Source organism: Sceloporus undulatus, chromosome 1 (genome assembly GCF_019175285.1).
Source record: "Sceloporus undulatus isolate JIND9_A2432 ecotype Alabama chromosome 1, SceUnd_v1.1, whole genome shotgun sequence".
NCBI lineage: Eukaryota > Metazoa > Chordata > Lepidosauria > Squamata > Phrynosomatidae > Sceloporus > Sceloporus undulatus.
This window is the reverse complement of record NC_056522.1, coordinates 23,021,236-23,033,466: the sequence shown is the minus strand read 5'-3', so window position 1 is coordinate 23,033,466 and position 12,231 is coordinate 23,021,236. Positions and strand designations below refer to the sequence as shown.

Sequence of the window (12,231 nt, the reverse complement as noted above, 5' to 3'; positions counted from 1 at the left end):
AGCTTGTTTTCTACTGCTCCAGAGACTAGGACACGGAACAATGGATGCAAGCTACAGGAAAAGAGATTCCACCTCAACATTAGGAGGAACTTCCTGACAGTAAGGGCTGTTCGACAGTGGAACAAACTCCCTCGGAGTGTAGTTGAGTCTCCTTCCTTAGAAGTCTTTAAACAGAGGCTGGATGGCCATCTGTTGGGGATGCTTTGATTTGGATTTCCTGCATGGCAGGGGGGTTGAATGGATAGCCTACAGCACCTGGAATTCACTGGTGGTCTCCTATCTAAGTACTAACCAGGGATGGCTCTGTTTAGTTTTCAAGATCAGATGGGATCTGGTGCCTTTAGAATTATTCAGGTTATTAGCCACTGACAAAAAGATCCAGTTGTGCACACAAGTGGGATGGTGTTGTCTCCAATCCCATATTGTTGGTCTTTAGAATTACATCCCCAACTCCATCCCTTCAACTTCCCATCCATTCAAGCCCTTCCTGCTAATCCTTAACTCTCATCTCCTGCCTTTCTCATCTGTAAGAATGCTTTAGACGTAAAATATGTAAAAATATGCATCAAACACACACACACACACACACACACACACACTTCAAAGTCTTCTGCTAACTGTACTCTGTCATATAAGCATTCAAATACTGGGCTCAGAATACCAGTCAATAAGGTATATGTAATCTGTACCTGAGGCCATAGCAAGTAAGTCCCTAGAGATGGTTTGCAAACTTACCCTTTCCTAAAAATCAGAGAATCTAATAAAGTTGTTATGGAATTGTAATGTTCAGCAGAATTTAAAACCCAACACTTCTTTAAGACCTGATCTAGTTTTAATTCATGTTTCATCTTATTTTCTCCCCACCCAAAGCCAGTGGCATGATGCACTTTGGGCCTCTGAGTTAGATTATTATTATTATAATTATTAATATTATTATCAAAGAGATATAAGAATCTTTAAAGATCCTCAAGTGTGTATATGTGCCTGTGTGATACCTCACCCAAATATTGTAAAGGATAGAGATTAAACGCACAAGATCATCTTCTTTCCTCTCTTTGTAATTTATATCAACTGCAAACTTTGAGATTTACCGTGATGTTTTACAAGCCTCTGATTAAGGGCACTACTTAAAGCTACCAGTTATTAGGAATCCAAAATGAGGTTTGCCCTTTTGAAATAATTGAGTTTTGGTGGAAGAAACATTCCCATTAGGGAGATCTCGGCAAGAGCCTGAATGGTAGGAGAAGAACAAGAATGCTGCACACTCTTGGGAGTATAACTAAAAGGGGTCAGAGCTTTCAGGAAGCTCAAAGAAATGAAACTGCTATGAAAATGATAGGCATTTGAATGGCACTTGTTTCCAGAGGTTGGCAGGGAGATATAGTCTTCTTATGGGAACAAGGCAACTTGAAAGCAGTAGCTGTTGCTAAGCAAACCCCTGTGTAGCTTTCTTTGTCTTTGCATTTACAAAGCATTTTTTTTAATTCTGCTAAACTGGTCCCAGTGACATCTATAAAAAAGAGAGCTGCTGGGGCTGCTATCACTCAAGCTTGGAAAGGTTACTTTTTTTGGACTACAGTTGCTCACAATCTCCCGAGCCAGCATGGCCAGTGGAGAAAAGGAAACTTTCCCAGCTTTGACTATCAAGATGTTGGTTCTTTGATTGCTGATTCCCATCTGTGAGGGAGGAGGCTGGTGGTGGCTGTGAGGAATTACAGAGGTAGAAACACATTAGAAAACTCTAAGGAGGCAACCCCTCACAGGCCCACAGTCCAATGAGGGCTGAGCATGATCAGTGGGCATGGAACACTGACTGACTGTTGGGGAGATGGAGGGAAAATGGCACAACATATCCTAGGATTGGGACCACTCCTCACTCTTTAATTTTGTTCCCGATCTCCACACTCTCAGATTTCTCTGTCACACACAAAAAATGTTTATTCATCTATCATAAAACCCCCCACAACCCCCCCCCAAAAAACAAACAAACAAACAAACAAAAACCTGAGCATGTTACAGTTGCTCCAGCATTCTTTGATGTTTCAAAAACTCTTCAGTTACAATTTTCCAGATTGTTTCAAAGGAGTCTAATTTTCTAATTTTGTGGTTTGGGTGGGGATCATAAAGTACAATGGCAGGAGTCTGCCTCAATCCACCTCAACCACAAAATGGACCGGAGAGGAAGTTGGGCATGTGCTGAAGCAACCAAGAACCATTCTCATGTCTCCTGTACTTTCTCAGTGCCACATGTAAGGCTGATATAGGTAGCATTAAACAATTCTGAGGAAAGGGGTAGATCTTGGTAATGCACAGCCAAACAAAAGTGATTAAGGAAAGCTATATGTAACTAGGGCATAGGAGGATGCCGATCAGGGAAGTGATAAATGCTTCCATCAAATAATTTAATTTACAATCCTTATCTGGGATATTTGCAAAGTAAAACATGTTAGCCTTAGAGGTGCCACATGACTCTGTTATGTTGCTGCAACAGACCAACCCTGCCATCTCTTAGGAAACTGTCCTTTAAAAGGCATTCCAAGACCAAGCTAAAATAATGTATCATGGCATCTACCTGGCTGAAGTTCTACGGGCCACTCTGTTTCTGTACTGCTGAGCTCCAGATGAGTACATATTGCATTCCATCACAGCATGTTCAGAGCACAAAATAGGAATTGATGGTGGCACAAACTGTTATTAAATTTAAAAAACAGAAAAGCCTGCACTTGCATGAAGCCCAGACTTGCATGTATTGAAATCAACAAGAGAAAAAGGAGGCACATCTCAAGAATCTTAGGAGATTGTTTCTCATTGATTGAAAAGACCTTTTTTAACAAATTAAAAACCATCTTGTCTCCTTGGCTCCATACGTCTCCCTTTAATGTCATGCATTTCATTGGATTCTCCCCATTTTTTCTTGATGTCTACTGAAGCCATCATTAACTGAGAGCAGCTATCTCCACAGGTGAGAAAAAGGTCTTTCTCCAAACATGAAATGCATTTCCATCCCTGGATGGGTACACAACATCCCAAAATGTGTGCCATGAAAACTGAGCTATTTCAATCTGTTGTAAATAGCTTACAGAATTCAGCACGTTCAGAGTGGAGGTGGAAAAAGTGGCACTTCCAAAACGGAGTATTCGGCATTATTACCAAATGAAACTTTTGATAAATAGCCTTTCAAAGATCGCTCAGATGTAATTATGTCAAAAAACTGAATCTGTCTCAGAGCATGAAATTGATACTTTCTCAAAACGGCAGAAAAAATTGGCTTTAGATGGATATCATTGTCTTTTTAATTATTGGGGAGGGGGGGTAGAGGGAAGAAAAGGAGGCAATATTAGCACAGAAAAGCCTGTAGCCTGCTAATAGATTTCTATCCCTCCATTGCACCAAGCCTGCCCTGAGGACTGGAATAATCTTGGAGAGCTGTTTTAATGGCTTTTTAATAAAATGCATTAGATCACACTTGGGGTTTTGGAAGATTTATAGGCCCGAGTCACATGCAGCAGTATTTGCTGGGCAGCTTAATAGGAGTGTTTCTTTCTCAATAAAAGGTCTAGTAAAATATTTTTATTTAAATAGGTAACAGATTGTAATTATGTTACTGTTGGGAAAAAAGATTCAGTGTATTACTCTGGGAAGAAAAGAGACCTACAGTGCCATTTACATCCAACCTGATCAAACACAAATCAGTTTCATCAGACCCTTTCCCATTTAACTGACTTTGAAGTTAGGCAGAGGTGGGGGTAATCTGTGTGCTTGAGAAGTCCTCACCCATCCAACCCAGGTGTTGTGCTCTTTATTCTCCAAATAATTTGCAATTACTTCTCTTATTTTGCATAATATCTTATTCTATTTTTAGCCACAGGGAAGAGCATGGGCACTAGAATTCATACTATAACCAGTGTTCAACCAATGTTTTCAGTTTAGAAATTTCAGCCAGCAATATTCATGTACATTCAAATGTGTCTTTGCACACATGACTAGGATCTTGTTTAAAAAATGAAGTCAGATTCTCAAAAAGCTAAATGCACGCAGTGCCATATTCTGCCCCCTCCCCAAAAGCATGACTCCAAGAAAAAGCAAAGATCTAAGAATAGGGCTGCTGTTGCAGCACAATATGAGCACTGTTGTTGTTGTTAACTGCCCTTGAGCCAACTGTGACTCATGATGATCCTGTAGGACAGGTGAAACATCTTCAAGACCTTCTGTCCTCCACTGCTATGCTCAGGTCCTGCAGATTCAGGCCCATGACCTCCCTGACTGAGTCTAGCCATCTGTCATGCAATATTTCTCTTTCTGCTGCCTGCTATGTTTCCTGGCATTACTGTCTTTTCTAGTGAATCATGCCTTTTCATGATGTTGCTAAAGGATGACTGCCTCACTTTCGTCATCTTGTCTTCCAGGGAGAGTTCAGACTTGATCTAATCAAGGACCCATTTGTTTGTTTTTTCAGCCACCCACGGTATCCTCAGCACTCTTCTCCAGCACCACATATTAGTCTGACATCGGCGCGTTACAGACTGCCTAAAAGCGGCGGTCTGCCGGTGGTGCCGGTTGCTGCGCACAGGAACCGCAGCGGCCAAACTGTGCGATTCCGGGGTGCAGCCGAAAAGAAGCGCCAAAATGGCGCTTCTTTTTGCACCCTGGAAGTGCCGTCGCGAGGCGCTAGTTGCGCACTCGCGGCATCAATTCCGCCGCGCGACTCTGGACGCTACGCAACCATGACGTCAACATGGCAGCCCCCCATGTGGAACGGGCGCCGCCATTTTGTGCGTGCTCTATGCGTACTAGGGTTAGTACGCACAGAGCGTGTACTTTGTGCCCATCCGGAACAGGCCATCAATACCAGGAAAGATTCTGGAGCAGATCATTAAATAGAGAATCTATAAACATCTGGAAGGCAATTCCATAATCACAAAAAGTCAACATGGGTTTCAGAGAAGCAAGTCATGCCAGAAAAAACTAATCTCTTTTTAAAATAAAATTACCAGTTTGGTAGATGAAGGGAATGCTGTGGATATAGTATATCTTGATTTCAGTAAGTCTTTTGACAAGGTTCCCCATGACATTCTTGCAAACAAGCTTGTAAAATGTGGGCTAGACAAGGTAACTGTTACATGGATTTGTAACTGGTTGACCATCCGAACCCAAGGTGTTCAACAATGCCTCCTTTTCATCCTGGAGAGAAGTGACCAATGGGGTCCCACAGGTTCTGTCCTGGGCCCAGTGCTATTCAACATCTTTATCAATGACTTAGATGACAGAATTGGGGGCATACTTATCAAATTTGCACATGACACCAAATTAGGAACAGTAGATAACACCCCAGAGGACAGGATCAAAATTCAAAATTACCTGAAAAGATTAGAAAGCCGGGCCAAAGCTAACAAAATGAAATGCAATACGGAGAAATGTAAGGTACTGCACTTAGGGTGGAAAAATGAAATGCATAAATATAGGATGGGGGACACCTGGCTGAATGAAACTATGTGTGAAAGGGATCTAGGAGTCCAAGTAGACCACAAGTTGGACATGAGTCAACAGTGCGATGTGGCAGCTAAAAAAGCCAATGCAATTTTAGGCTGCATCAATAGAAGTATAGTGTCTAGATCAAGGGAAGTAATAATGCCACTGTATTCTGCTCTGGTCAGGCCCCACCTGGAATACTGAGTCCAGTTCTGGACACCACAATTCAATAAGGATGTTCAGAAACTGGGGCATGTACAAGGGAGGGCAACTAAAATGGTGAAGGGTCTTGAAACCATGTCCTATGGAACGGCTTACGGAGCTGGTCATGTTTAGCCTGGAGAAGAGAAGGTTAAGAGGTGATATGATAGCCTTGTTTAAATATTTGAAGGGATGTCATATAGAGGAGGAAGCAAGCTTGTTTTCTGCTGCTCCAGAGAACAGGACCCAGAACAATGGATGCAAGCTACAGGAAAAGAGATTCCACCTCAACATTAGGAGGAACCTCCTGACAATAAGGGCTGTTCGACAGTGTAACACACTCCCTCGGAGTGTAGTGGAGTCTCCCTCCTTGGAGGTCTTTAAACAGAGGCTGGATGGCCATCTGTCAAGTATGCTTTGATTAAGATTTCTTGCATGGCAGGGGGTTGGATTGGATGGCCCTTGCGGTCTCTTGCAACTCTATGATTCTATGATACGAGTTGACTTTCTTTCTGTTTACTTTCTTCATTGCCCAACTCTCACATCCATACATTGTGATGGAGAATATGATGGCTTCGACAATTCTAACTTTAGTGCTCAGTTTAGAATCTTATCTGGTTCTTTCATGGCTGCCTTTCCCATTCCTAGACTTCTTATTTCTTGACTGCATCCTCCGTTTTGATCAATGAATGAACCAAGGTACAGGAAATCTTTTAACTATTCCAATTTCCTCATTATCTAGATTGATTTATGTAGCTCTTCCATGCTCATTATTTTTGTTTTATGTCCAGCAGTAAGTCTGCCTTTGCATTTCCTTCCTTGACCTTTCTTAGTAATGGTTCAAGTCTATGATATTTTCTGTTAGTAGTATGGTGTCATTCTCATATCTTCAGATTATTGATGTTCCTTCCTCCTATTTTCATTCCTTCTCCTTCTGAGTCCATACCTACTCTTTGTATGACATTTTCTGATTGATCTGTGCATTACTCCTGCATAAAGAGATGTCTTCCTTCCAGAACCCTGGTTTGCATCATGTTTCATTAGGCAAGGAGGACAAGTGTTATTTTTTAAGATACAGGGTATTAAATTTCACAATCAATGCTATAACAGTTTAACCTGTATGATTTTCCACCTGCATGATCCTTCTTCTTTTGAGAAGGCTGTGGAAAGATTTTTAGCTATTTTATGAAAGAGCTAAACCAGTTGCCTACAAGATAGAGGCAATACACCTGAAATGCACTGGACCAGCAGACCATTTTCTGCATGTTGCTGTGGCTTTGTCTTCACATTATTCCACTTGGTGAGCTTCCATTTCAAGGACATCAACAGATGATGCATTCTCCATATGGGAGAAAGAATGCTCAGCATACAGAACGATGCCCACAGTATCAATAATGCTAAATGAGAACACTTCCATTGGAACACCTTCCACAAATATTATTTATTTTATTTATTTCATTTTTATGTCTTCTTTCTCCCAGAAAGGGACTCAAGGCAGCTCACAAATAAAACCATTTTAAAACATTACAATACAAATTTAAAAGGCAAAGAGAAATTCTTCCATTTGTCAACATGCAGCTACAGAAGACTGTAGACTGATCTAAGTTCTGTGCCTTCAGTATGGACATGTACCTGATGAACTTAAATCTGCCAAAGTGTGCAGGCTAGAGTGGATTCTAGATTGACTGGATTCTGTTTTCCATTACATGGGGAATTATCTTAAGAGACTAATCAAACTGATTCAGAAGAACATTTTTATAAATGTTTATCATATATCTCACTTACCCCTGTTTTGCTTCTTCATCCGAATGGTTGTTTTTTTAAAAGAGGCTGCAATATCATGATAAACTAGGAGAAACAGAAAATATTAAGAGAAAATAACTGCCAAATACAACCAGCTTCATTTAGCTTAGCCTGAAGTTATCTGTACAGATAAAGCTCCAATTTAATTTAATCCCATTCACAACTTCTTTGCTTTTTGCACATTTTCTAAGTGATAAATACTTCAAATATGGGAATACAGTAGTTGTGATTTCAGTTGCTACTACTCACTATTTGGAAACTAGTTTGACCAGCAAATTTTACACAGCAGTATATACATTTTAAATACAAAATGGACTAAAGGAAAATAAAGCAAGCATCCTCTAGTTTGCAGCCACTGCCTGCCAATCAAGAAATTATAATGATGATAACAACAAAAAGTAGCATAAGATATCAAGTTAAAAGCTCTGGGAAAATAGTCTTTGCTTGTGTCTGCAAGACTTTGATACTTACATTATACAACTATCCTGGAAGGAGATTTCCAGCAATGTGCTACACTACCAAGACCCTCTTTCCACCTGTCATTTCTGTCTGTCGTGATGTGAAAAGTTTATCCATGCTGTTTTATTTTAAATCTCCAATTCACCAGATGCTGCAGTCACCTATCAAATGCCAGATAGGGCCTAGGTCTGAAGGAATGGGATGCAACAATATGAACTGGATCACAGCTTGGATTAGGTCAACAGATGGAAAGGACACTGTCCTTGGAACCTCCAAGTACCCTGCCTTGATTTCCATGATGCTCTACTGTACAGCTCCACAAGATATTTGGGTGCATACCTGATTAAAATGAACAGCTAGTTAGCAAAACTGAAATGGACTTTGCTGAGTGGGTGCGAAATGGCACTAATAAGATCATGACTTAATGGTAGTACTGTTTGAGGGGTGCACTCCAATAGTCATTCGCAGATTATGAACAAGGAATTAATCAGCTATCAAGACAATAATCAAAATGGATTGGGAGCTTAAATATGTTTGTGGAAGTTTAATTGGATCTCTCTGGTTATTTTCTTAGTGATCTAGGTGAGATATAAGCAAATGAATTCCACAATGGCAGAAAAGCAGGCTATAACTTTTGTTCACTTTTTTATGCCTTTAATTGTATTGTTCTTTTAAATTGCAAGCAGCTTTGAGTTTCAATTTTGAGGGAAACATGGGATACAGGTAAACAAACAAACAAACAAATAAAATAATGATAGTATTTGTCATACAGTAACAAAACAGACATGGATATCTGAACTAAACCTCAGCAATGATTACTGACTTTCATAAAATAATTGGCAAGAAATTGAAGTGGCCTGGTATCTGTAAACTCTGGTTGTTTGGAATGTAACTGGAGGGACCATAATATATATCACACTCTCAATTCTTCCTTTTTCACACTACTGAGATGAGAAGCCTGACTTATATTGGTGATGGGAGTTGCAGTCCAACAATGTTGTCATCTTGGGATGAGATGAAGTATACATGAAAATCTGACACTAAACTATGATTCTACCCACAACCCTATCCCCAGCCTTAAAACCCAATATGCTGGAATTCTCAATGGGTTTCCACCAATTCATTCAATGCAATTGTTTTTTCAAAGAATCCTGGTGCACGAGGGTTAAACTCTTGTTTCGAAACATGTCAGGAATTAAAACCACAGTTTGATCCTGGTTTGTTCTCACTAACTATACTTTAAATAGACTACAGTATGCCAAATTTGGTTGTCATGGGACACTGTGGTGTGTTTAAACTAAAAGGTTTCTAATCCTGTCCTTGTAACTACAAATTGGGGACGGAAAATGCATGAGACTGAGGCATGCCACAGCTCTTACAGGTATAGGAAATCACAGTTACTCACGGCATCTAAATTAGGCCATTTTCTCATTTTGTTTTAGTTTTGAACTTCAGATTTTGAGATGAAAAGATTGCTGGAAAGAACTTTTTCATATATGAAGTATTTATCACTTGACTTAGAAGCCAAGTAACTGGATGCTAGCAATTTAAAAAGGAGTTCTAAATTCTAATACTTACTTGTATGATCTTCGTATCTTTCGATATAATGTAAATAGTGAATAGCTCTGTTCTTTGCCTGGGAGAAAGAGCAAGAAGATGTTTTTTTCATTAAGCAATGATTAAGAGGATGCACTATTTCAGCCTGACAGCCAAATCAAATTAAAAATAAAAGAAGCATTAAAATAAAGCTATTTCTACCTATTATGTATTGTGCTTAAATAAAATTAGTTTAATAAATCAAAATGGGATGAATTGATGTCATGACATACCTATGCTTCATAAAAGTTACCAGCGTATTTGCCCACACATGTTACATTAATCATTTTGTGCATCGAAGAAAGTCACTAGGTGGTCACTAGGAAGCAATGCTTTTCTCCCCACAGATTACCAGAGGAGGACTATTTATACAGCCTGCTTTAACCTGAACTAAAGTAACAGTAAATTAATAGACCTATTTAATGACATTATTTAGCAGTCACACTGGATACCGGAATGTCAGAGCTGAATCCAAGCAGAATTTTGTATCTCCAGTTTACAAGTCTAAAAGAGATTGTACAAATTAGTTGTAATTTTGGAGAAAACAAAGATGTAGATATTTAACTGAAACATTTGAACCCTGGATGGGTCCAGGGACAACCTGCCACTGTATTAACATTGTCCTTAAAAAGAAAAGATAAAAGATTGTGAGCACAAAAATGTCCATAAGGCAAGAAACAGCAAATTCATCTATAACGCAAATTCAGCTGTATGCAGAATATTCTGTCTCATTTTCAAGAGGGTTTTTTTTGGGGTGGGTGGGAAATAGGAGTGAAATTTATAGAATGTCTACATAGAAAGGAAAAATTACATATAATGATTCAAACTAGTATAGAGTGAATCGGACTCATGCTCTTGTGCTATCAAAACAACAGAACAAATATGTTTTAGTGTTTCTTTGCACGGGTAGAGCTTGTCAGGTCTATTGTGTCTGCCTCAAATAGGATATTCCAGGGCTGGGATCAAAATATCAAGAAAGCAGTTTTAGGATCTCATAGTACCTCTAGACCTAATTTGTCTGAACAGTGGTCCCTGTGTCATGTAGCAAAAATGTAGAAATCTTTTTAAATCAATTTGTGGTACATGAGTAGGGAGTATGGCGGGTGATTCGGCTGTTCAAGGGGTGGATGGGATGTCCGCAAGAGCCTTGGCGAATTTAAGCAGCTCTTTGGATACTGGTCCATGGGCCAAGGAGAGATTAAAGGACACTGGGAAAGGAAGCAGTGGAGGAAAGGGGCTTCTGCTGTTATAGTTGTATCTGTTTTCCAGAGCTTGGAATAGTTACTTTTTGGTTTAACTCCCAGAATTCCCCTGCCAATCTTTGCTATTTTGCTCAGATACATATGTATACCATGGGCCATGGGTGATTCTGGTGGAATTTCTGATACTAATATTTAGAGAAATTGATGTTTCTGGCAAGAAGAGAGGTCATAGAGGACCCATGGTCCTGTAGCAAAGCACAAGCTTTGCATACGCATTTGGTCTGACTTTTCCAAGTAAAACCACTGAGTAGCAAGTGATGGGGAAGGCAACCAACTGCCAGCCAGTGCAGACAACACTAAGCAAAATAGATAATAAGCTAACATGGTGTAAGGTAGCTTCCTGTAATGGGCATGGATTCTTACTAGAGAAAGGAAAAATTAATTTTTAGACTATCGTTTCCTAAGTCCCTGAGCTAGTGTGGCATGTGGTCATGATGGTGCAGGGATTCTAGGAGCCATAGTCAAAAAACACCCCCCTCCCCAGTTCTGATGAGAACATGAATGAGAGAACCACAAAAGTCTACATTTTATATATGAAGAACCAGTGAAGAATGCCATGCTTTAATGTCAACAGATTAAGTTTACTATAAAACTACTTACTTTTCTTAGTGCAACCATCCTGTCAGTTGCTTTCCCTAGAGCAAAACCTGATGGATAAAAATAATGCAGCTGATAGAGAATTATGACAGATGAAAGCCTTCAAAAACTTGCAACAAAAAAGCCCTCCTCTTGCAAGTACTTGGGTGACCTTCCATACCCAAAACCTTCTCCCGGTGATGCTAGAGCTATCAAGAGATGCAGATCTACCAAAGGAATCAGGAGACACACTTAAAATTCTTTACCTCTCCCTTCCCTCTACCACAGAAAGACATATTATTTTCCAACAAAAGGGAGAAAACCTTTCTAAATACGCCCTTGACTTCTTGCTTTATATAAGCACTACTTTCTGTTCAATATAAGTCTAAAGCAATACAAGGTTTTGCTTTCATGTAATAGAGTGCCCTTGGCAACCACAAAATAATTAACAGCAAAGAAACCTATATTAGATTATATCCTGAGAATATGGCTCATGATGTTGTTTTTGTAATCTCAGCAATGGTATTTGATTTTTTCCTCTGAAGAAAAATATATTGGTGCCTTTCAGAAGCCAGGTTACATTCCTGATACAAAAGATGGATACTTCCTTCCTCAACCTCGTATTTAAGACTATGTCCAAGGAAACTGCTGACATGTAACAAAAAGCCAGTTTATCAGTAGTCTTTTAAAACAGTCAATTCTGTGTGCTGCAAATACCAAATGCATTTTTTCAAGCCAAGAGGACAAGACCCAGTCTACTACTCCGGGACAAATGCTTTTCTTTAATCGACTCCTCAGCCTTTCCCAGCTTGAGGCAATGCTGTTTTCTCTTTCTACTTCCATCCCTGCAGACAACCCTTCTCTT

At 39.7% G+C, this 12,231-nt stretch overlaps 1 protein-coding gene across 1 annotated transcript in view; it reads right to left on the bottom strand.

Annotated features, from left to right (window-relative positions):
• The window catches only part of MRPS5 (mitochondrial ribosomal protein S5), a 68,572-nt gene that overhangs the window by 12,301 nt on the left and 44,040 nt on the right, over positions 1–12,231 (bottom strand). The window contains exons 7-9 of the mRNA XM_042462912.1: positions 11,391–11,437; positions 9,511–9,568; positions 7,456–7,518 (exon numbers count right to left, since the gene is read on the bottom strand). Coding sequence (XP_042318846.1) covers positions 7,456–7,518; positions 9,511–9,568; positions 11,391–11,437 — 168 coding nt within the window. The remainder of the gene's footprint in view (positions 1–7,455; positions 7,519–9,510; positions 9,569–11,390; positions 11,438–12,231) is intronic.